The sequence below is a fragment of the Perca fluviatilis genome, chromosome 14, assembly GCF_010015445.1.
Source record: "Perca fluviatilis chromosome 14, GENO_Pfluv_1.0, whole genome shotgun sequence".
NCBI classification, from domain to species: domain Eukaryota; kingdom Metazoa; phylum Chordata; class Actinopteri; order Perciformes; family Percidae; genus Perca; species Perca fluviatilis.
The window spans coordinates 15,512,445-15,538,068 of NC_053125.1; the positions used below are offsets into that span (position 1 = coordinate 15,512,445).

The following is a 25,624-nucleotide window of genomic DNA, read 5'->3' on the forward strand; positions in this document are numbered from 1 at the left end:
TTATTCCATTTCTTACATCTTACCATGAAACAAAGCCATGAAAACAGAGTGTCTATTTGCACCCCCGGTAGGAATAGCCTAGGCCACACAGCTGAGTTATTCACACCCTGTGACGTAACAAGAAAAACACGTTGCTTGCGTGCACCAAAATCATGGCCGACATTCATTCCTTGACAGCAGAAACTGGCATATTAAGAAAGTTTTGTCTCTAAAGTTTATAACAATTGAATTTCTAGTGGAAAATGGATACTACAGTTGTGCTTTCTGTCTTCAGTGAAAGACAGCATACAACCGTTAGTTTGTTAGTTAGTACCTATTTTTTGTATGGTTACCTAGCAGCCGACGCTTAAAGACACCAAGTCATAAACTGTTGTACTACATTCCACAAAAACTGCTAGATGAGTGGTTAGAACAGGGAGCTATGGCCCAGGAGTCTGGAGTTTGATTCCCCAGTGAAGAGATCTTGTTTCTTTCATTTTGGATTGGATAATTTGCATGCCATTGCACAAGTCAGGGCCCGCCCCCCAGGTCGAGAACCATGCGAGTGTATGTATCAACGTCTCTCTGAAGTGTGCGAAATATTGGACACAGTAAACGATTTTATTTAGGCCACAGAGCAATATTCCAAAAAGGTGAAATACATGAGTAGTATGGATAACTGTGTGTAAATATAGGGTAGCCTACGCCAGGGTACAAATATCATCCACTTCTAATTTATACACTGGTACGAATAGCATGCATTGATAATCATACCGTGTAACAACAAACGCGCATTCCCAGAAAATTGGCCGACAGATGCTTTTATCCAAAGTGACATACATATAAAAACTTATGTAAATTTATAATTACTTAAGTAAAGAACAGATGTGAATACAAATAAAGATGTTAATACGAAATAAACCCTCTGTTGCAACAAACAGCAATCATAAAAATAAGATTGATCTTATGATATTTCTGTCTGGATGAAACTGTCTGCATCAGTCATTAAAAGACCATTGAGGATTCTGGAAGGTGTTGCTACTAATAGAACCTGCGAACGTCCAGACCAATATGAAAGGAGCTAATTGCACCAGGGTACGAATAGCATACACTGCTAATTGTACCAGGGGTGCAAATAGCCTCACCCTTTAAAAAGAAACATTCTCAAATCCAGCCTTATTACAATTAAGGTTCTTTTCATTTTCTGCAGTATGTTCTTATCTAAAATGTCAAACTGTCCATATCAAACAGATCATTGTACTTGGAAGTACGTTTTGAATAAGCATATATGTCTGATAGTACAGTGCAGCCTTGAGGGAAGGATGTCTGTGCTCGCTGAAGTGATTCAAGCAAGCGGCTTACTGTGACTGAACAGATAGAGTTGTGCAGACATCAGAGAGATGGCACTGATTCATTATTTAATTTTCACGCAGCATCAGACATTATTTGCACAGATGTTCAGATGATCCAGTGATGTGTGGCATTGCTGAGCCGCTCACAGTTCAATGAACTGATAAGTGCCACTATAAAGCCGTGAGGCTTGTTTGCATTATCCTCTGTTCCTGCCCACAGTGAAAGAATAATGTCATTGTATGACACTGACCACTCCCCCCCCTCGCCCCAGATCTTCAATTATTTTATGGAAATCGTCTTGTTTCTTCTCAGGAAAACGTATCTCTATCCCTACAATGAGTAACTCACAAGGCGAGAAGAGTTAGAGTGTAATTACATTTGATTGTTGCTTGAAGATTACAGCAGTGTTGTAATGTGTAAGTAATATTTAAAAACCTCACTGGCATTTCTGTATGGTTCTTTGGTTGGAATATATGTGTATGAATGTATTTAGAATTTTGTTTTTTAGAAATGTATCTACGAAGATTATGTACTTGATGGATGTGATATAGAATGGTTTTGTAAAAAGTGTGGTTGTGATAAGTCTGATTTTTATCAAGACAATTTTCTCTTTCAGGAGACAAGAAAAACTATCTTGGACTTTGAGTAAAGAGTCACTAACCATCTTTCTGAAATCGCAAAAGTCCGTTTTTGTGTCGACACAGAACAACTTTTAAACTGCAAAAAAAAAACTCATGCTCTGAAGTGTGTAGCAGAGTAATTCAAGCAAGCACAGTCAGCCCATTAACATCGATAAGTGCATCAATATTAATCTGGATCTGTTATCTACTGTGATGCTGTGGGCTGAGGAACAGACCAGTGCACTCTAAGTGTGTCTTCATCTTCATAGTGGATCTGCAGTGCCAGAATATACCCTTGGACCTAATACATTAAAAGATCTTCAATTGCAGGTAGACACACTTAAGAATGTACCGTGAAGTTCTTTTCAACTGATGAATACATGTCTGCAACTCCTTCACTCTGTGGGCAATGATTAAAGACACACACCCCTAAAATGCCTTAATACATGCACTATATAGCAGCAACAACTGAATCAAAGTTATTCATGTATTCTAAAGCTGCTAAATTGTCCTCACATTAAATGACCGTTGGCTAAAGCCTGTCCCCTCAGTTAATGTGTTGCTACACATGTCAAGGCCCCCTGTTCTCACTTGTTCCATATGCAGTTTATAATGTTAACGTTGGCAGATTTACCATCGTAATTCTTAGTAAGCAATATGTTTTTCATTCCAGACATAGATAGACAAAAGCAGGTGTCTCATTTTTAATCAGCAGGCCTCAATTTTGTCGCCGCCAGTTTTTGTTAGCGAAGCTCGCCAATTAATTAAGCCAACGCTAGCTCCATGAGTTGGTTAAAAACGTTTCCAATCGACTCTTTAATATTGCTAGCTATAACACCATGAACAACATCTTAAATATACACCTGACGGCAAAAAGTCCACATCCTCACCAGTTACATATGGCAAGAAAGAAAACATTGTCTTGTACTGCAGTTACAACTCTTTTTGGCTGCTTAGTTACATACTTGTTTTGTTTTTTTACAATACACTTTCACTTTAAATGTTAAAGGAAATGAGGCTTTTCAGATGAGGACTTATCGTTGTACTTGTACGAGTTTGGCTCTGTTCGGTTACTACCAAGCTAGTTAGCTGGACATGCTCATGATTTGAAAAAAACAATGCTAAATCAGTTCCTTACAATTTTGCTCTTGTGGTTTTGAATAGGCTGTTTGGGGAATGGTTTAGCAAATGGTAAATTATGGGTAAAAATTACATTAAAACACTGTAAGATACCTATATTTCTAACTATAATTAATTGAGAAAACTGTTGATTTTCTACATATGAGTCAAGCTGAATTATGTGTCAATATACCTCAAAGAAAAATTGCGGACAACAACTACATGTCTGTGTCCACCTGAAACCTAAACATGCATTTATTGGAATGTACCTCCATCATTGCCATCACTACCACCTGTTGCTGTTTTTTCAGATCACTGATGGTATTCAATAAGGCACGTGAAAACCATCTGACCACACGCTGAACTGCACTCGCACCATCTCCATCTTTCTGCTTTGCTTCACTCCTTGATAATCTGAGGAAGATAATATGAGCTGATTTTGTTTGGAACCTATTTCATGCCCAATGGATTGAAATGATGAGGCGCTCTGATACTGAAGCTGTCGGTGACATTAAAGTCCACAGGTCCAGTCTAGGTTCGCAGTGAATTGCGCGTGAGGACTTAAAATGTTATGTTCTTGAACAATCACATATATCTGCCTGCAGGACTGTAAAAGAGTTCAAGAGTTTTTTAAGAGTTAATTACTATACTGACCCAGAGCAAAATCTCATTAAGTTTTACATCTATTTTATTCACTGCATGCTAAAGTAGGATATCACTCAATCATTAACTGCCTGTCACAGTTAATTGATGGGCAGACACCGGCAGGTATGACTGATTTGTAACATGTAGGGTTTAATGACAAATGGGTGTATCATACAGCAACAGAACACACACGTTTCATTGCATAAAAAGGGATTCTTTTGGTTGAATAAAGAATCTGGAGTTTCTGATACGTTTACATTTTTAAAATCGGGAAACTAACTGCATACTGTGTTGTTACTGTGTTTTCAGAACACTTTTTGTGAGTACTAAGATTCCTATTTCTGAGCCATGTTTCAACAATACATGCAGTGAGGTATACAGTATTTGTGAGGTTTATCAAGGGCGGCAGGTAATTAGAAATTATTGGATAGGCTTAAACTTAATTCCTTCCTGACAGACTGCTGTCCTTGGTATTGTATTGTGCACACAATTAGGCTTAAGTTAAAGAATACAAACGCCTGTGTCTTCCTTGTTGTGCCTGTATAGCCTACTGTTTGTGTCACTACGACCACCATTCTCCTACTTTTGCATTCTTTTATGTTTGGTTAATTGGCCTCAACAGCTGCGTGATCGTGGATCAGTCTGGCTTGTTGAGAAACCAAACCTTTCGCATATTTTAAGCGCAATCCATGGCAAAAGAAAATGCACATCTGCATGAGTTTCCAATCACTGCTGTGGTTAATTATTTAATGGCCATTATAACCCAGTAATCTCTAAACAGCTGTGGGATCAAAACATAAGGTCGTCAGGGCAATGTTAAGGAAACATATCCTAGTTAAAAATATGAATATGCGAATCGACAATTTTTATCTACTTTTATAGGCCATAGTCTATCCAAATCCACCTCTCTCCCACATTAGCCTACCCAAACCTCAACCTCACCCATCATCTATGAGGTTTATGATGCACATTTGAGAGTGTAAACCTGCATCAATTGAGCTTTTTACATTCTAAGGCAAAAAAAACACTGGTAAATATTGTGGCGAATTTGAAGTCAGGTAGTCGTTAATTTTTTTTTCTAATTTTTCTGTCTGCCGTTTAATTCTGGGCAGGTAGCGTACAGTAGGTTTATCAGAGCTTTTTCACTTAAATCAGCTGCAGCTGGAAATGAGAGCAGTTAGAGCGAACCAAACCGTATGGTGGCGGGCAGTAAAACCAAAACAATGAGCTGAAAGATGCTAAAACGCTTCTCAGAATTGATGGTAACATCAGTCAGGTGATAATTATCTGTGGGTTTGTCACTAAAAGTCATTTGATCCATTGTTTATATAAAAAACGTTGATAAGTGCAGCTTTAATGTCTTTAAAAAAGGCAGCAACAACAAAGAAACTATACTACATACATTCAAGAAAAAAATTGTACATTTCTTAGCACGGAGGTAAGATTATCTCAGCTTCTTTATTGTTAGGTAAAATGAACTTTAGGTCTTAATGAAATGACTTGTAGAGTGGATGTTTTGTTTTTTTATCCTGCAGTAAATCCACACTGCCATTCTCTTTGCTTAATCTTTCAGAGACTCAAAATGAGCACTTTTTATCTTCTCTGTTCCCATGCTGAGCACAGCTTAAGATGAGTGACATGAACGTTTCAGAAGGTCATGACGGTAAAGCAGAAGCGGCATATGGTTAAGTGTCCTAAGATATAAAAATAAAAAAATCTGTGCCTGATCAATTATTCATTGAGTCTTGCTTATTATTTCTTGGGAAAATATAAAAGTAGCTATGAAAGCAAACTCTCCTTACTTTAGCTTACATGTTGCTGTGTATATTGACAAATGCAATGCTTTATTAATCCCCTAATAATAAATTATAAAAACGTATTAATTGATTGACCTTTAAAAAGAGGAAATCTCTTTTGGCACGACTACCTCAGCAGCGAGGTCTCGCTCAGGGACACTTAAGCAGAGCAGATACTTGCTTTAAAACCTAAATAAAAAGGATTTGCAAATATCACATATTTTGAAGGTGTTGTTTCTAATTAGGAGCATGTGATATAGATCAAATTATTGAAGAAGATAGAGAACAAAACAAGAACACTGATGCCCAAAGAGTCCCCGAAGCACTGGCCTGTTACTGTGATACTCATACACCATGACTCACACTTGTGCGAAAAGGACAATTTGTATCCGTTTGATTGCATTAGAAAATTCATGCATAATACACGGACAATCATGGCTGGCTTAATCTCTTTAGGCTCATGATAAGTTAATAAAATAATTCAAAATTCTTAATGTTTTCATGAAGTAGAACTCAACACCTTATTAGTAACAACATACAATTTATAGGCAAACCGTATGGACAACAAGGAGAAGAAAAACTAACCACTAAAATCAATGTGTTCAATGACAAAATCTATTGGTCAGCCATGACATATTTATAGGTGATGTCATGGTTACAGTAATGCACATTAAGCACAAGGACACTGGCGGCCAACTGAAGATGAAATACTAATCGTGAAACCACTTCTTTGCTTTACATTTTAGTATGAACGCAATGTTATCCTTAAAAAACAAATATTTAACAACGATCTACGCTCCCGGCGTTCAGAACAACTAACTGACAAATCAATGAGATATGGATCTTCTTCAAGGTATAGGTCATTTTGCATTAATATGATATCAATACTCACTGTATGGGATTTAAATGACGCATCATTTAGTCTTTTGGAAACTCAGTTAAGAAACTGCCTATAGATTCAAATTTGAGCTGAAACAATTACTCAATTAATCATTTCATTCACAGAAACTTAATTGGCAACCATTCTGATCACTGATTGACCATTTCAATTATTTTTTAAGCCAAAAGGCTTACAGGTTTTAAACTCTCAAATGTGACGGTTAGCTTCTTTAGTTTGTCTTACATATATTTAAATAAATATAGTATTTATACTATATTTATGTAAGTAAGTGTATTTATAAATACATTTATATACTAACTTTATTTTGTATAAATAGATATAGTAAACTAAATATCTTCATGTTTTGGACTGTTGGTCAAATGGAGACAGAATTTATTGGTTTTGACCTGGGTGTTGTGAAGCCTTGTGAAATAAAACCAATTAAGGATATCCTTGGGTGCACGATGGATTGGAGTGTCTGACAAGTTCTTTTTATGTATAGGACTATTTACATATATACGAATATGTTGTAAGATTTCACTTTTGTATACTCAGTGCTTATGAATTTAGTGTAACATATATAAGAGTATATGAAGAGGAATATGTATAGTTATATGTTTGCGAGAAAGAATATTGTTATTCTATTATTATTTTTAATATATATGTGGTTGTTTTGTCTGAAAATGTCTTATCCATTGTCATGTTTTATGTGGACCCCAGGAAGAGTGGCTGATGTTCTGCATCAGTTAATGGGAATCCTAATCAAATCAAATCAAATTTCAATCAATCAATTTAAGAGACTTTGTGACTGACATTGTTTTAGAGAGACTAAGCTGCAGTTGAAGGGCGCTGATAGGCTTATACTTTTCTGTGTCAGACGTCACTGCAAAGATTGTACTACTAATGAGGAGGGAACTGCTCATTTTAGTCATGTCTCTGCCAGAGTCACATGATTGAAGATTGGGAGCTTTTTTACATCATTCTATTAAGAACAACAAATGAAAGATAGAAAACGTCTACAGCTGATTTGTGAAGAATCTTAGAGAAGAGGGGAGAGCTAGTTGAAATGCCAAGAAAATGTGCATAAATCATGTGAGGGATCTCGTCCCTGACATTACAGATGCAAGGTATTGTACTAAAATTCACTGCAATATTTCTGCTGGGAAATCCTGCTCACTTATAAGATCTCTTCATTATTATTGATCAAACCAAAGTAGCACCTGTTGTACTAAATTTACCAAACCCTTCATTTGTCTGCTGTAGCTCCTCACAATCTTCCCTGAGTGCATTCTAACTCACATACAGCTCATCCAAAAAGCTGCAGCGTTCCTAAAATCTCCAACGTAACCCTCTGTCAACACACTCTAAACTGGCTGTTTGCAATTAGTTTGAAGCATCGATGTTTGCTCGACCCAAGGCACAGCATTGTCACAACACAAGATGCTACATTTAGATTATTACTAACAATAATTTCGATTTAGCGGCAGATTTTCTTGGTTAATCAGTCAATTACTGATCAGTCTATAAAAAATTGCAAACCATCACAATATTTTAAACCTGTCCAAAACGCAATTATACCCAATTTGCTATAAAGTAAGACCAAGAAAATCAGCAAATTCTCACATTTGTGAATCTAATAAAATCATAAATGACTTAAGTCAAAATACTTGCAGATTAAATTGCTGTCGATCAATTTATCAAAAGCAACTTATATTTTTCACATGATGGATCACGAGCAATTTGAGATTAAATAGATCAAACCTTGAACTCTACAATTAACGGCCAACCCTCTCTACCAACCAACAGCTTTTCAGTATGTTCGTTTGTGTTATTCTAATTTAACACAACCTTCTTTAAAAATAGAACTATTTGATCACAGAACTGAAGCCAAAAAGTAGTGTATACATATCCCAATATATATCCGGTGCAAAAAGGCAAAAACATGATCAGGTCTTAAAACAAGATTTTGAGAAGAGTAATAATGCAGGGCCTGCATTGGTTTATATTGCACTTTAGTGGTTCAACTTTTCCACAAAGTTTGAAATGAATTAAATTACCAAAAACCAATTGACACGCAGAACACATCCTCATACTCGACCCATATTTGGCATGGCTGTTATTAAACACCCATCACAGTACAGAGCAATGCTGAATACACTGCAATGATGCATTAAATCAACTGTCGCTTATTAGTTTTGTTGGCTGCTGGGCAGGTGACTCGTTGATCATCTAGAATAGTAATTGACAGAAGTGATGAATAAGTAAAAGTCTTGTTCCTCAGAGATTTTGTGGTGTTGTGAAATATTGCTTTGCTGGATAGTGTTACACTTTCAATAAATAATGAATTTGAATGCTTACTTATTATTATAATGCAACTTTAATGTGTAATGGTTAATTTAAACCAGGAATATTTGATGCTAGAGAGAAATACTTTTATTATGAAACCAAGTTTGCAGGAGCTTTAATTCCTGAGAGATTAGTTTTGTGCTTTCTATTAAAGAGCCTCTATCCAAACCTAAATAAGTGAGAATACCAGAGTCAACACTTTTATATGTTTGAGTGATAATGTTGATGTTTCTGGACTGGACTGCCTTTGCCTTCGTCTGGCTCCAATTTATGAAAACAGGCATACTGTATCCTGAAACAGATAATGATTAAAAGGACATTTTGGAGGGGCTCCAGGTCTAACACAGATGCTTCTCAGTGACAGGCATTCAAAATGTCCAAGTGTTGACAGTCGGAGCAGCAGCTGCCCCTAAAGTTGACATGAATTTGACTCGACACTACCTGCACATTGTGTATGTTGTCACTTACAATTGTAGTTTGTTGAGATTAGCTAAAGCTAAAGCACATTTCACACCAATTTGTCATATAAGGTTTGACCCCTTATACATGTATTTGTATTAGGTTATAGTATTATACTATTGGAAAACCATTACCAAACCAAACCTGGCTTGAATTTAATAGATTGTTATCTATTAAACTACATGCACATTGTGTATGTTGTAACTTACAATTGTAGTTTGTTGAGATTAGCTAAGCACATTCCACACCAATTTGTCATAAAGGTTTGACCCCTTATACATGTATTTGTATTAGGTTATAGTATTATACAATTGGAAAACCATTACCAAACCAAACCTGGCTTGAATTTAATAGATTGTTATAGAAATCAGGTTTTAAATGTCACCCAGTGGCCCCCAGACACTTAATAACATTAATTATTTTAGGTAACCTATTGTAATGTCCAGTATTTACCAGGCATTAAAAAGGCTTAAAGTGCTCATATTATGCTCATTTTCAGGTTCATAATTGTATTTAGAGGTTGTACCAGAATAGGTTTACATGGTTTAATTTTCAAAAAACAGCAGCTCCTCTTTTCACCCTGTGTGTTGAGGTCTCCGTTTTAGCTACAGAGTGAGGTGGACGGTCGGGTTGACTTTACACCTGAGACTGCGGTTTGTTTAATGTTTCTAACGACAGTTTTAGTGCATGACCACAATCGTTCCACAACCTTAACCAAGTGTTTATTATTGTAACTATGACGACTCAACGAAGTAGTTATTTTAACCCAGACAATGATCTTTCCCTCAACCTAACCAAGTTGTGTTTTGTGGCTAAACCTAACCAAAACTTCAAACTTTTTGGGGGTTAATTGTCCACTGCTGTTTCCGAGGTCAAGAATGAACTTTGAAAATCAATATATTAAGACAATAAAGTTAACATCCCTCCCATTTATAATCAATCCCAGGACAATGTAACATTCTGTCCCAAAATAGTTTCTTGTCATTCTTTCGCCCTCATGTGAGCCAGATCTGTCTTTTGGTTTATCTGATCACTGCAAAGCCCCGCAAGTTCTGAAAGGTGATATTTTTCTGATCTTGTGAGCACAAGATAGTAACTTGTAGTCGTATTTGTTTGGGGGCTTGATGATTGAGAATCCTGCCCAAACCCTCAGCCATTGCCTTAGTGAAATGTTTATCCTGACAGAATTCTACTGTTCGCCTGACTAAAAGGGAAAAACGGACAAATAGTGCCATTAAACCCAAACGACTCGCGAAGTTACATGTGATTGATGTAGGCGGTTTTCAACACTAATTATATCGTATCACTCAACATGTGGCGGGAGCTTTCATCGTTTACACATTTTAGCCTTGTAAAGGAAGTGACGTTATCCCGAGCTGCTTGTGCTGCAATGCCATTACATAATTTTGGACTTAAGGCCTTAATTTACACATCCAGCTGAGCACTGTAACTTAAGGAAAATACTTGACTCAAATACGAAGGCGTAGACACATGGAAATACTTTGCTTGAAGGAGGAACCGCCAAATACACTGCATGACTCGTCCGATGATAATTAAGCGTAGAGGAAGGATGCATCTCGCTCCAGAATAACCAAAAAGGTATTTTGATTCATATTGAGGATGCAGACACATTAACATTGTAAAAAACATTTTGCAGACACAAAATACGTAAATTTAAATAAATAACTCTTAATTATTACCTGCAAATAAATGTCTAATGTGGGTTGTAAGGCTTGCCACCCATTTTGATCGGGCAACAAAGGGGTTCATGCTGAGCCTTCACTCAGCCAGTCTCCCCCTCACGGTTTCTTTGTCATGCCTAGCAAGTGCTTTTTGTGCTCAATTAACAACTCCTCAGCAGCATTCTGCAGAGATTCAGTTCTCCTCGACCGGCTGCTCGCCACTCGACACTGCTGCCACTATAAACCCTATCATCTGTACAAGGAGAAATTTCTACTTCTTTCCAGTTACATGCATGCTGATGCATCCTGTTCCATAAAGATTGTTGTGGTTAAGAAACACTGCTTAAAATTTAAAAACTGCTTTGTAAATTGTAATATTGTTTCTAAAGATTAAATGGTGATTGAGTATATAGTAGTGAATATATTCTCCTTGTTTTCACTATTAACATATGCACTCCAGTAACAGACCTTCATTCACACATAAAGGACACAGCAGAACTAATTGCAAGCCGCTGACCACAGGGGACCTTTAGTTTTTGACCATAAGTGCTACAGAGCCTTATGGGTCCCTGTTTTGGTCATCTTGTGCAAACACGAGGGCGTACACATGTGCGCACACAGGTGACTCGACACACAATCCTGCTAAAAGTTTCACACTATTCTACTAATCTACAGGTGGCAGTAACAAGAAACGCAGCGATGCACCAGCAAAGGAGACTGCTAGCCAGTAAACATGGATGTGAAAATGCTGTACTTAAAAAATTGGCTTTGCAAATATTTGATGAGGAAGGAATACATACAATTTGTTGGACCTCAGGGATACACACATCATGATTCAGTCTGCTCTCAGACAAGGAAAAAAATGTGCCCTGCACTCATTTCCACCACCTTAGATCCAAGAAACCACAGACAAAGCTTGTAAAGGAACATAAAAGGCACACAAGAAGACCATTCCTACTGTGGTGATACATACTGACAGTGGAGACCAATAAGCAGAGCAGTAATTACAGCTGAAAGCAGAAGCATAATTTGCCATCCACAAGTTCTTTATGAATTGTCTGCGATGGCTCATCTTACCTCCTGCACTGCTCTTGCAAACAATTCCATGCATGCTAGATCATTTCAAAAAACACTCCATATTACTTATTGATCATGGTTCACACACAAATAATCTTCATTTCTCTCTAAACTAAAAGATACTTGTAACCATTCTTAAATGATTGATGTGGCTTTCTCAGCTTTCTGTTGTTGTTGAATGTCAGCATATTAGGCTTGAGAGTTGTGGGATTGAAAACAGGAAAGTGCTCTCTCTCTCTCCAGTGCCTCATGAGAACATCAACCGTCACAAGCAACTCAACAAATTCAAGGCTTAATTGGACATCTTTCAAAATGCATGAGGCTTGTGGTGGATTATAGTGAATAGTTTTTCTGTATGAAATACATGTCATCATCCATTGCTTATGTTTCTGGGTTTGTGTGCATAGTCCATAATGTTTGTCCTTCACTTTCTCCGTACTGTAATGTTTGTTAACTGTATTTTTCATTATTAATACTGACAAGCAGAGTGTGTTCACCCTGGAGGGATCCCTCTTGAAGATTCTTCCTTTTTCACAATAACATTTTTCACATGTGATTTTGGGCTTAATTCATAAATAAACCTGACTTAACTAGTGCTGTAAAGAGAATCTGATAGGTTTAATAATGAAAAAGACGGTTAGCGTTGACTTTTATATACAATTTCCAAGCTTCTGCAAACAGTTATAGTTCAGTGTCTTCTTCAGCAGTTCAGTATCTGTTCCAGAGGGAGGTGAGAGTATGACTCACTGTCTTACCTCATCCTCAAGCTTGTCCAGGGAGTTGAACCAGTGACCTTTTCAGTTACCAGCCTGCCTCTTACAGCTCCCAGCAGCTTCCATACCACTGTGGCAGCAGACCTGCAGGTCCAGGTTCACTTCCACAAATTCAGAGTTAAATTAAAAGTAATTTATGTTGCTACACTCTGATGAGTTTTCTTCAATTATTGATTGAAAGCTCTTCTCAATCTATACTGTATTCTATCTTTTTGTGACATACCAACTGACACACAAAACCAAACCTGGCAACACAAGAATTGTTTGCAAGAGCAGTGCAGGAGGTAAGATGAGCCATCACAGACAATTCATAAAGAACTCATGGATGGCAAATAATGCTTCTGCTTTCAGCTGTAATTATTGCTCTGCTCTTATTGGTCTCCACTGTCAGTATGTATCACCACAGTAGGAATGGTCTTCTTTTGTGCCTTTTATGTTCCTTTACAAGCTTCTTCTGTGGTTTCCTGGCTCTAAGGTGTAATTGCAGTGTCCTGTTTGGATGTATGCATGAAAGAGAAGAAGAAATAAAGGGGGACAAACTTTGTGCAAAAACAAGGTGACTTCTCCCTTTGGTACTTTCCTCTATCTTCAATCTAACTGTAGTTATTGGCTAGCTACATCAGACTTGGTTTGACATATGGAAGCAACAATTTGCCTCAGCTTTTATGGTGATGATATGGTGTATTATATTGTAGAACATAGCCTAAACCAAACTGAGCAAAATATCCTAATATTTCATAAATGTGTTGCCAATGCCTATTTTATAAAGTTGTTAATGTGAATATTAACAGTGGGTTATTCCCCAGAGATATTGATCATTTTATGTCGTTTGAAAATGTTGAACTGGGAAACCTTTTTATAAATCTTCACCGTCTTTTTCACATTACTGTATTAGAAGCTAAGTCTTACCATCTGGTGGATTTTCAAGGATCACATTTAATGTTTTGTGTCTTCTCAAATTCACCTCTGCCTCACGGATAACCTTCAATAAAAATGAAATGTCTTTGAATGACTAATGCTATTAATTGAGATTTGCAGGGATCACGAAAGATCAACCATTGAGTCATTTCATTTAAGGCTTGTTAAAATATACATTTTAATGCACATGCACTTTCAACCTAGTTAAGCATAGATTGCATGTTGAACATTTGTTATGAAACAGGTGTGAAATGCATTTTTAGCTTTTGACTGTTGAAAATAAAAAAGTGGCTACTTGACTTCCATCAAAGGCATGTGCAGTGCGCTGTTCTGCACAGTGGAGAACAGCTATGGTCGTGTGAAAATATGATTATCAAAGCCTCTCTTATCACTGTTGTATAGGGAAAAAAACACAATTTTACATCTCGCCTGATGAGCTCAAATCCAAAACCACCATCACCCTCATCTCACTCTTCTGCTACTCCTTCACTCTCCTCCTTAAATCTGCTGTCATGTAAACACATAGAACTCCAAAAATGAAATCCTGCACGTGTCTGTCAGATTTTTCTTCACATATTTCGGTTTGTTGTATATGCTCTATTCCAGTAGAAATAAATAGAGAAATTATAAGAACAAATAGAAATAAGAAATAAAATAGAACGATAAATATGTAAACAGAATACGAAGTAAACAAAATAGAAGAAATATGTAAAAATCAAATACAAGTTTGTGCATTACACTCAAATGTATAGCACCAATAAAATATATATATATGTGTGTGTAAAATAGAGACATGAAATATGTAAACAAAATATGAATACTATAATATACACAACAGTGTAAACAATAATGTAAACAATGATAGTGCTGATAAATGTGATTTATTGTGCAGTAAAGATATTTCAGTATTAATGTAAGCCAGTACTGCACAGTTGATATTGCAGTATTAACAGAAAATTGCACAATTGAAGATATAAATAACTATTATTGACAAGAAGGAGAAAGAGAAAACTAATTTATCCTTCATTTTGACTCGTACAATTTGGGAATGCTTGTTTACAACACAAAAATAACAACTTATTAATAATATGGAAATTGAGATAATTTGGGCTAAGATACAGCCTTGTCCCGAGCCTTATCATATCCCAACAATATGAAAATAAGGCTGTGTGGCGGGGGCGGGGCAGGAGTGGGTGAGTTTTATGAGAACAACTCATGGGGCATCATAAGGAACGAGAGCGCACCATGTTTAAGGAAGGAGAGCTGCGGCTGGACGGAACTCAACTCCTGACAATCAGGAGACAAGACTATGAAAGGGCGAATTGGGGGGGGAGATTATTTTTTTTATTTATATAAGTTATCTTGAGATATGATAAACTGGCTCCAAATAACCCCCAAAGACTCCGTGAAGTGGAAATCTCGTATCCATGTCAGATTGGTAAATTGCCCGCGGAGCTGCGCGTTTTTGATGGACTCCTCAGCCATTAGAGGGATGGATGTAAATTCATGCCGAAATCCAGCCACTCCAGGGTATACATAAAGCGCACGCAGTCGGGATGGATTCATTTAACGGCAGCGGAATGGACGCGTTCACGGTGGTCCATCTGAATTCCTCCTGGAGTCTGGACAGTGGATATTCTTTAGCAGCCATAGCCAGCATTGCTGCTCTTGTAAGTTTTCTCATTCTCTTTACGGTTGTTGGGAATATTCTGGTGGTCATTGCGGTGTTGACGAGCAGGGCGCTGAAAGCCCCACAGAACCTTTTTCTGGTGTCTCTGGCCACCGCGGACATCCTGGTCGCCACTTTGGTGATGCCGTTTTCTCTGGCGAATGAACTAATGGGCTACTGGTATTTTGGAAAAGTGTGGTGCGGTATTTATCTGGCTTTGGATGTTTTGTTCTGCACTTCGTCTATAGTTCATCTGTGCGCAATAAGCCTGGACCGCTACTGGTCCGTTACGCAGGCTGTAGAGTACAACCTAAAGCGGACTCCCAAACGCGTCAAGTGCATCATCGTAATTGTGTGGCTTATATCTGCTTTCATCTCGTCTCCTCCGCTCATATCTATAGACCGCAACAATGATATCAGCTCTCAGCCTCAGTGCGAGCTGAATGATGACACTTGGTACATCCTCTCCTCCAGCATCGCGTCTTTCTTCGCTCCGTGCTTAATTATGGTGCTGGTGTATATCAGAATATACCAGGTGGCCAAAACCAGAACCAGAACCATGTCGGGAAAAAATCCCAGGCCAGATGGTGTTGAACATACCGAGAATGGACTGAGCAAAGCCACCTCCCCTTTCCATGGCGAGAGAGAGAACGGTCACTGTCAGTGCCCGCCTACGCCCAGCCAACGCACCGTCACCATCGGGCAACAGACTGAGGATGCTGACATGGAGGAGAGCTCCTCCTCAGAGGGCAAGGGTCACAAACCCCAGCAGGAGGACCACCAAAAAGCCAAGAAGGCCAGACAAAAGAAAATCTCCCTCTCCAAAAAGTCCACTCGCATCTCCAGGGTCAGTAACAAATCCAAGGAGCTCTTCGCCTCCAGGAGGAGACGTCGCCGGGGCTCCTTGGCCAGGAAAAAGGTCTCTCAAGCCAGGGAAAAGAGGTTTACATTTGTCCTGGCTGTGGTCATGGGGGTGTTTGTTTTGTGCTGGTTCCCCTTTTTCTTCAGCTACAGCCTGTACGGTGTGTGCAGGGACTCCTGTAAAATCCCAGACCCTCTCTTTAAATTCTTCTTCTGGATTGGCTACTGTAACAGCTCCCTCAACCCTGCCATCTACACCATCTTCAACCGGGACTTCAGGCATGCTTTCCAGAAGATCCTCTGCAAGTCTTGGAAAAAGTCCTTTTAGATCAGAACTGCTGCGTCACCATGACTATCTTAAAGGAAATATCGAAGTGAAAAAAAGATGCCTGTTTTGTCTATTACTGCCACTTGTTACTCGCTGTTATGTCTCATTGTCCTATTGTAATTCAGGCATGGCAGTGCACGCCATCAACCACCTCCTGGGTGTCTCTACAAGCTTCAACATAAAGTGTTTCCATTACAGGCATTCCCAGTCTGAATAGTGAGCACCACCATTCTTTTATCCCGACTTATGTGTGCTGTAATGTTTTATAGTGTATCATCATTGGTCAAGCTCTTTATACATTCACAAAAGATACAAACATGGCTGGATTTTTCTGCTTGGGGGGCGCCCAGGGCAGAAATTAGCTCTAAGGCCCCCCTCTTAATTCCCCCCACTCACTCTGTGCAATGGCTGCAATTTTTTCTATCATTTTTCGTATGGAATATTACTTGGCAAAAGATTTTCTGAGTGGTAACATTAATTTATGCAACATACCTAAGCACAAAACTGAAATACTGAGGGTTTTATAACTTGATTTTGACAAAGGAATCCTTTTCCGTCTTAAACTGTGGTAGGCAATTTGTTTTTGGGGTCATTGGCCAAAAATTCCATAATGATCTTTCACTATGTTGTAATTCAGGTGGTCTGAGAGAAAACGTCTGCACCTCCTCTTGTCTTGGTTTTCAGGCTTTAGAAAATCTAGCCTGTGACGGGAGACTTTGGCCAATCACAGGTGATTTCAGAGAGAGAGAGAGAGAGAGAGAGAGAGAGAGAGAGAGAGAGAGAGAGAGAGAGAGCATTCCTATTGGCTGTTCTGCACATGCATATGCCTGTGCTACACAGAGGGAAGAGGGAGAGCTGCAGGCAGTGGTGGAATATAACTTACATTTACTCAAGTAGTGTATTTAAGCATTTAGGTACTTGTACTTTACTTGAGTCTTTTCTTTTCATACCACTTTCTACTTCTACTCCACTACATTTTAGAGAGAAATATTGTACTTGTTAGTCCACTACTTAATCTGACAGCTTTAGTTACTTAACAAATTAAGAGTTTTGCACACAAAACACATGTAGTTTATAAAATACAATGTTTTATTATAAATTAAACTACCCAACAATATACAGGCCTACAAGTACAACTGAAATGATTAGACGATTTTTACAGGGTGGTATTAGTGTTTTTACTTAAGTAAAGGATCTGGATACTTCTTCCACCACTGGCTGCAGGAAGAGGTCTCACTCTACTTCAAATCCTGCTTTCTACCCACTGCAGCTTTAACTGAATAGTTGACATTTTAGGAAAAAATGCTTATTCGCTTTCTTTGCCGCGAGTTACATGAAGAGATAACCCCACCATTACTGTGCAAATATGTAGCTGGAGCAAGCGACTGGTAAGCCTACCTTAGAATAAAAACGGGGAAAACAGCTAGCTCTAGTCTCTCCAAAGGTAACAAAATCAGCCTCATAGCACGTCTAAAGCTCACTCTATACCTGTTTCCAGGTGTACAGCCTTTATGCTAAGCTAAGATAGCCGACTGCTATCTCCAGCTATATTACAGTACATACATTAGAGTAGTAACAATCTTCTCATTTAACTCTGTATTACCCAAAATTTCAAGCCATTCTTATGAGCTTAGGTGATAAAGCAGACCCCAATCTTAAGGCCCCTTATCACGTCAGTGGTGTGCTGGTTTTTGTGTTTGCCACGATGCTGTTGGCCATGTCGGCTTTTACACCTTTTGCTGAGCAGCTCTACCGTAACAGTAAGAGTGAAAGAATAATAAATTAGCTGTCTCTCTTAGTACCTGGGTGCTTTGAGTGTTATTACACAAATGAAAAAAGGAAAAGCAAAAAAGCAGACTAAATCACTTAAGAGTCTTTGCTCTGATCCCTGATTGGACCGTAAAGATTTAAGACGGCACTGAGAAGGGTGCGACACTCCAGACTATAAGCTAATTATTGTGACCATGAACTACTGTATAGTATTATGGAACAAAAGCATTATTTTTAATTTTTTTTCATTTTTATATTTCAAGAAACTACCTCCCTGTTTAGTTTGTTATTTGTTTTCAAATTTACATTTTGCAAAGTGCAGTACACATCTTTCCTCTGCTTAAACTGTCTGCTGTCGTACGAAAATAAAAGATGAAGTCTTATAATGTGAACTTTTGTGTGATGTTGCGATAAGGAGCCCCTTTGATGGTCATGCAGATGTGCATCAAATGCTTAAGTAGCAATCATAGCGTTATTGAATGTTTATTTTTTAATGGAAAGACAGTCACAGAGGCCAAGTACTCAAACAGCTTTAATTTCAAGGCGATCATTCGAATCTGGTGGGTTATGACTTGCTTTGCTTTTAAATTCATTGTACAGTGGTTTAGTGTAGATTAGTGTAGATCAATTACCGTTAACATTCAACACGTTAATTAAACTCAACTCAGCAGTTTGCTTTTCAGCTGAAAGAGAAATTATCCATTTATGCAAAGCCAGTGAGATAAAAAATTAAGCAAACTATATAAGAGCTCATTATCTCTATTAGGGGAATGATTGACACATTTGCCCAAACAATGTTACACTCTCAGCAGTGTGAGTTTGGACTTATCATGGGATCCAGATTGATTTCAAAGAAGAAGAAAAAAGGGTTCAGTCCCTCTAATGGACAGTGGCCATGCCTGTTTCAGGGTGTTTGTGACCTTTCAGCACAACAGGTTTGATGTTGGGTCTGGCTGGCTCATACTCTAATTTTCCCCTGTGGGCAGGACTGAGGTGAACCTGCATTCCCCATACCAGACTCATGTTCTTTTCCTCCTACTTTTCTGCTGTGGGTGAGCACAGCCAAAAGCCATGAGTGACGTGGTCCGAGTCCATCTGCTGTTGTTCCAACTGCTGTTATAACAAACAAAAAAGAACAAAGCATCCCAGTCTTTCTAATTGTTTGAATAACGAGAATAAACATGTAGGTGTAAAGTGGCTGATGGAAAACAGCAGGCAAATACCTCTGGCACCAGTTGGTGAATATTGTATTTAGCCAAACTGCACCACCAGCCAAAATTTTGCTTTTTGTCACCGTCAAAACCAAAAGAAAGTGTCACTTTGTGTTAAAATTGTGCTAAATCCTTGCACATTTTTAACACAAAAGTAAAAAAATGTTCTCATAAGGTCAAAGAAATCAGATTAGGTGTCCTGTTCTCCCGATGTCCTTTTACAGATTTATAGATTTGGTAAGGACAGGGCTTTCTTCACCGCGATAAATAAAATGTATTAGGCGGCACATTAACCCCTGCAGTTCACAGGAGTCAGAAAAACAAACCGTGCTTCACCAGGGTTTGTGATCGATTGCAGTGACTCAACGATAACTTTGCCAGGTGCTGAATTTTTATGGCTTAAAAAACTCTCCAGCCTGCTCTTTGTTTGAAAAGTCAGCACTAAACGAGCAATTCATAAAAAATGGCTTAAAATACAAGGGGAAGGTATCACAATAGGAACGGCTGTTTGGTTGCACAGTTTCACTTGGTAAAACTATACTTCCACTATACTCACAAGCTAGTCACCAACTTGTGTTGGTAGTGCTCGAATGGGTCTATTAGGGGGGGGGGGGAGAATCGATACAACATAGTATTGCGATATTTTCCGTGGCAATACTGTATCAATACACGTACGCTAAGTATTGTTTATATTTATATATATATATATATATATATATATATATATATATATATATATATATATATATATATATATATATATATATATATATCACTGATTCTTGGGAATTTGGATAAAACAGGTTTTAATTTTGAAAATAAAAAGTTAGTTAAATCTGAAGGTATATCATTATAGACCAAAGTGTTGGCTGTTCAGCAATGTACTGGTGCAACCTCCTCATTTTGTATTTTTTTCATAAAATAGACGTTTTTCCAGTTATTACTTTGTTTTTGTCAACACCGTCAGACACAATAAAAAGCATATTATGTATTATTTATTTGGTCTAATATGTATTTAGAGTTTTTAAATCATTATCTGACATTTGTAGTACACAGATATGCTGTTAAATGTTGAATATTCACTTTTGTTCATTTTTTATACTGTTTCACGTGTACTCCTTTAAAAGATCTAACATCATACAACGTTTACTTTAAGCCTAAATAGAAAAAAGTAATGTTTTTTATTTAACAAACATTTGTATTAAAAGAGACTTTTACTTTAATAACTCAACAGCACTGAAGAAACATATTGTAAGCATATTCATTTAAAACAAATAAAACTCCCTCTGACAGTGGTGACTCTAGAACTGACGGTGGTGACACTAATCTGGTGACAGTGGCCTCATAACAACATACAATTCCAAAATGTATACCACACAAGATGGCTTCTTGCTTAACAAATTCATTTAACTATTGGGTCCAAAAAATAACAATCCTGAGCATGCATATCATATGAAAGAGTAGGTTTTTGTCACCACCGTCAGACATCACCACATCAGGTTTTTTGTGACGTACAGTCTGACGGTGGTGACAAAAACCTCCAAATAGTCCTTTACGGAGGCTAGAATATAATTGTTGATCACAATAAACAGGGCTCACGGCTGTGGTTTGGCCGCAGCCTCAAGGCTGAACCACAGCTGTGAGGATATCCACGAAAACCTGACGGTGGTGACGTCTGACGGTGGTGACAAAAACCTACTCTTTCACATGATATGCATGAGTTGTTCACATTAGCCATCTTGTTTCCCCTCTATTGCTAGCTACTTCAGACCTCTTCTTAAAAAGTATACATTTATGTCATAATCTAATCTAATATTTTTTATACAAAAGAGACTGTGTTGACATGTTATGGTGGCGACAGTAGCAGTGTCCAAAAATATGAACAAGTTTAAGAGAAAATAGCAAATTTAAGGGAGCTTGAGTGATCTTGAAGCATGCAGTAGAGCTGAAGGTTTGAAAATGGGGTCCTCAGGAATGTAGTTGACCTTTTAGTTGCCTGACTTTATTGCTTTTTATGAATATCTGACAGTGGTGACGAATATGTGGGACACATTTTGAGCAACCACAAAATAATAGTAAATATTGTTAAAAACTCACTGTTTGTAGTTTTTAAAACATGTTACAATGGACTATTTCATGTGGTAAAGATATTATTCAATTCAATTATTACTTTATGTTTTTTTAATCAAGTTGAAATGATTATCTCCTATCCGAGGACAACTGATTTTGTAGGCAATGGGCCAGCAAATAATCATTAAATTAATAAAAATTAAACTATAAAAGAACCTTACATATGTGCAAAGGAGCCCTTGATTATAACCTTGATTCTTTTTATTCATGAAAATGTTATTAATTTCCAACAGAATTGGCACTTTTCTTAGTGGGACATGTTTTTGCCAAGGTTTCAAGAATCACTGAGATATATATATATATATATATATATATATATATATATATATATATATATATATATATATATATATATATATATATATATATACACACACACACACACACACACACACATATACAAATTGCAGCTGATCTATGTATCTAGATTAAAAACAGATCTTGACAAAGTTTTCTTTTGGGGACATAATTTGAAGTTGGAAAAAAGGTAATCAATTGCAATATATCGCAGAATATAGCAATATGTTTAAAATCGCAATAATATATCGTGACATAAGTATGGTGGGGCCTCTAGTGATTCCCACCCCTAGGATCTATCAGAGTTTTTTCACTGAAAACAGCAGCCTACTGCTTCTGTAAATGAGGTCTATGAGAGTGGGGAGAGTGGACCAAACAGTTGCAGGCCGTAAAACCAAAACAATGGGCCTCATTCGCCAATATCTTCCTACTTTTTTCCTTAAATTTTTTCTTAAGAAAGTTCCTAAGAAAAGTCTACGTCTCATTCATGACGTGTTCTTAAACAGCAGAAATGTTCGCAGGTGTGTTCTTAGAATGATGAAACCCAATGTCTTCGGAAATTGAAAGCTCGTGCCCGTTGCTCCTATTTAGCATAGGTAAACACCTCGTTAATTCCCATAAAAGGGCAGGAGATGGTAGGGCCGTGTGCACACTTAGAGAAATGTCGAAAAGACGTGGTAAAGACAGTGGAGGCCTCGACTCCAAAAGAAAGAAAAAGTTTAGTAATTCTGAAGTGGAGGTACTGCTGCAGGAAGTTAGCGAAAAACGAGACAACATATTTAGTAGCGCCAGCAGTGGATACAAAACAGAAAATAAAACCAATGCATGGAATGCAGTTACTGATGCAGTGTACGCTGTATCTGGAGAAGGGTGCAGAACTAATGAAGTATATAGGCCTGGCACAATTCATACACAATGGCAATTCAAAGTGCTGATACAAATGAGCAGAAGTGTAAGTGTAGTGTGTATTTATTACAACAAACATATAATTATGTGTAAAATAATGAAAATAATTAATTACAAAATGATAATGAGAGAAATATTATATTTTAAATTAGAACGGACGAAAACGGTACAACTACTTGTTTTGCGCAAACATGTCAGCTCTCAATTGTGCGTAAGAGTGCTCTTGAGTGTGTGTAGAATCTGTTCTTACCTAAGAACAAATCCCAAAGAAGAAAACATTGGTGAATGCCATAATCTTCATGAAAACTGCGTAAGAACAAATTTGTTCTTAAGAACGATTGGTGAATGAGGCCCAATGAGCTGAAAGACGCTAAAAAGCTCCAAAAAGTTAATGGGAACTGCAAATTTTGGTGATGATTTTCTTTGGGTTTGTCACTATGAGCAGAACCCATCCCATTGCAGTCATTTGATCCATTGTTACTGGAAAAGGTTTTGATGGTGCAGCTTTACTTTGACTTCAAATGACTCATTTGATATATTTTCGAGCTAGAAACAGACCAGAGCCATGTTATTGCTTATACAAGATAATCATATGGTAAATATGTTTAAATATTTTAAATAATTTTTTTTTAATTAAACAGCCATGAACTTTGAAATAAATACTTTCTCTTTGATAACTACTATGAATAGCAACTAGGGGTGTAGGAATATCCTCTTTAAAGCTTTGAGTGTTACAACAGCTTTACTCAGGCAGATGTCACCATCCCCTTTTTTCTGGAAAGTACACAAAAACACAGGCACAGTATTTTTGCTTTATTGGATGGTATGCATTATTAGATGTTAAACTTGTAATTAGGAGTACACCCTTAAATACACATTTTATAACAAATCAAGAGGTCTACTCTGATAAATTAGAAGAGTAAGTGTTTTTCAGTTGCTTTTTAGATACACATTAGTATACATTGAAAATGTATACTTGTCCTCAATATACTTCAATCAAAAGCAGAAGATGTTTCTCATGTCATCATTAAACCTGGCAAATTGTGTGAAATATGAAAGATGTCAGAGCCCTTGTGGCAATGACGGTGCCACACCTGACTGCATTCAATTTTCTGCCAGACCTCAGACCCTAGCAATGGGAAAATATGGGCCGGCTATCATGAGATTGCAACAGCAATCCCATCCCAAAAGAGCTATTTGGTGGCTGAGACCTTAAAAAATATAGAAAGTTTAATCCAAATTTATGTGTTTACCTTTGAATGCACATTTCAAAGTTTACCTTGGATTTTTACACTCTTTCAACCATGGATACATAAAAGCCAACAAGTCCTCCAAACCATAAGATGATAAAGGTTGTTTATTCCTCCTCTCTAACACGACCCATAGGAGGGGTTCATAAATTAGCACTTGCAGAAAATATGACCCACAGGAGCATTTTCTGTCCTCATATCTGAACCAGAGAACGTAACGCTTGCGGTTTTAAACACGTGTTAACGTTGTGAAACAGTCGCAATTTGGTTACGTTTAGGCACAAAACTAGAAAAAGGTCGTGGTTTGGGTTAAAATCAGTTATTTCTTACATTACCGTACTTCACTTCCAGTAACGCACATGACGCAGAATGTGACTTAGTTCTGTTTGTTAAGTAAAGTAAAAAAAACAGGCTGTTTACTTTTATATTCAAACAGGACATAAACCCTGGTCACCTGGGTGAAAGTCCTGTGTTTGTTTGAATCTATTCACCACACCAACCTGCATCCTTACGCAGAATTGGGCTCTCTTATTGCTCTTAATTCGTCACCTTAGCTACTTCCTGCTTTGCCCCCTACATGTGTGTGGCGCCACTATTAAAACATAAATATGCATTGTAATTGCTCTATGAACAAACGATTCATGGTGGCATTTTCAGGGGAGGACAGTCAAAGCACAAATGCACACTACGTTCTGCGCCTGCGTGAGAGGAAATAACTCTCCATACCAGCAGGCGGCTAGCCTGACAAGCCACCATTGACAGGGCTCAATCCGAGGGGCTGGATAAACGGTTGTCGTTCAAATTCCCTCTGCACGCAATATGATAGCGCTACAACCAGGCAGAGCAACGAAGAAGGTAGCAGAGCTAGTTGATAGATTAAACGTTTGCCGTATCCGGTCGGCAAAACTCCAAACACATCTTCCTTTTGAATGACTTCAGTGCCGTTCTTTGTTCTTTTCTCAAAGAAAAGCTTAACTCCAAGTCTTCCAGAGTCGCGGCCAAAGCCGATTCGGTTCCGATTCCGGTTCTCAGCAGCAGCAGCAGCAGCGATAAGCCCGCCCACCAACTCTATACACAATGTGATTGGCCCGGCCAGAGTTTGGCTTTTCCAGCTAACAAGCCAACAGAGAGTTGCTAGACCTCCTAGCTGCAAATTACATTTGCTGCCGCTAGGGTCTATATTTCTAGGCTAGCAGGTGGCGGAAATCTATTTGTCATTCAACAAGGGAAACCGGATAACGTTGCTCTAATACCCATAACTAACAGTGTTTGCTCTAGCAGCGGCAGAACCGAACAGAGCCTACGGTCCCTCTGCTTCACCCCCCGCCAGGAAGACAGCGGACAATAGGAGATGGCTAACCAGACTGTCCCTCTCCCAGGCTGTCATCTGTTCTCTCGGCAAAGAAGTCTCCGGTGGGAGCGGAGCGACCAAATGGCCGCCTGCTGGCTCGTAAGTTTGCCAATTTCACCCACCCAACATGCCTTCATCATACACTGGTTACAGAAAATTAGCCAAACAAAACTGTCACTTATCTGGCGATAGAAATGTGCTTTC

General features: G+C 38.0%; 1 protein-coding gene across 1 annotated transcript; it reads left to right on the forward strand.

The window, feature by feature from the left end:
- Window positions 1-14,873: 14,873 nt before the first annotated feature.
- Window positions 14,874-17,188, forward strand: LOC120572695 (alpha-2 adrenergic receptor). Its single transcript, XM_039822054.1, has one exon. The coding sequence runs from the start codon at window positions 15,204-15,206 to the stop codon at window positions 16,503-16,505; it is 1,302 nt and encodes a 433-aa protein (XP_039677988.1). The 5' UTR covers window positions 14,874-15,203; the 3' UTR covers window positions 16,506-17,188.
- Window positions 17,189-25,624: the final 8,436 nt, after the last annotated feature.

Bases quoted from the DNA above. Each gene is read 5' to 3' on its own strand.
- LOC120572695 (XM_039822054.1), top strand. From the start codon at position 15,204: ATGGATTCATTTAACGGCAGCGGAATGGACGCGTTCACGGTGGTCCAT.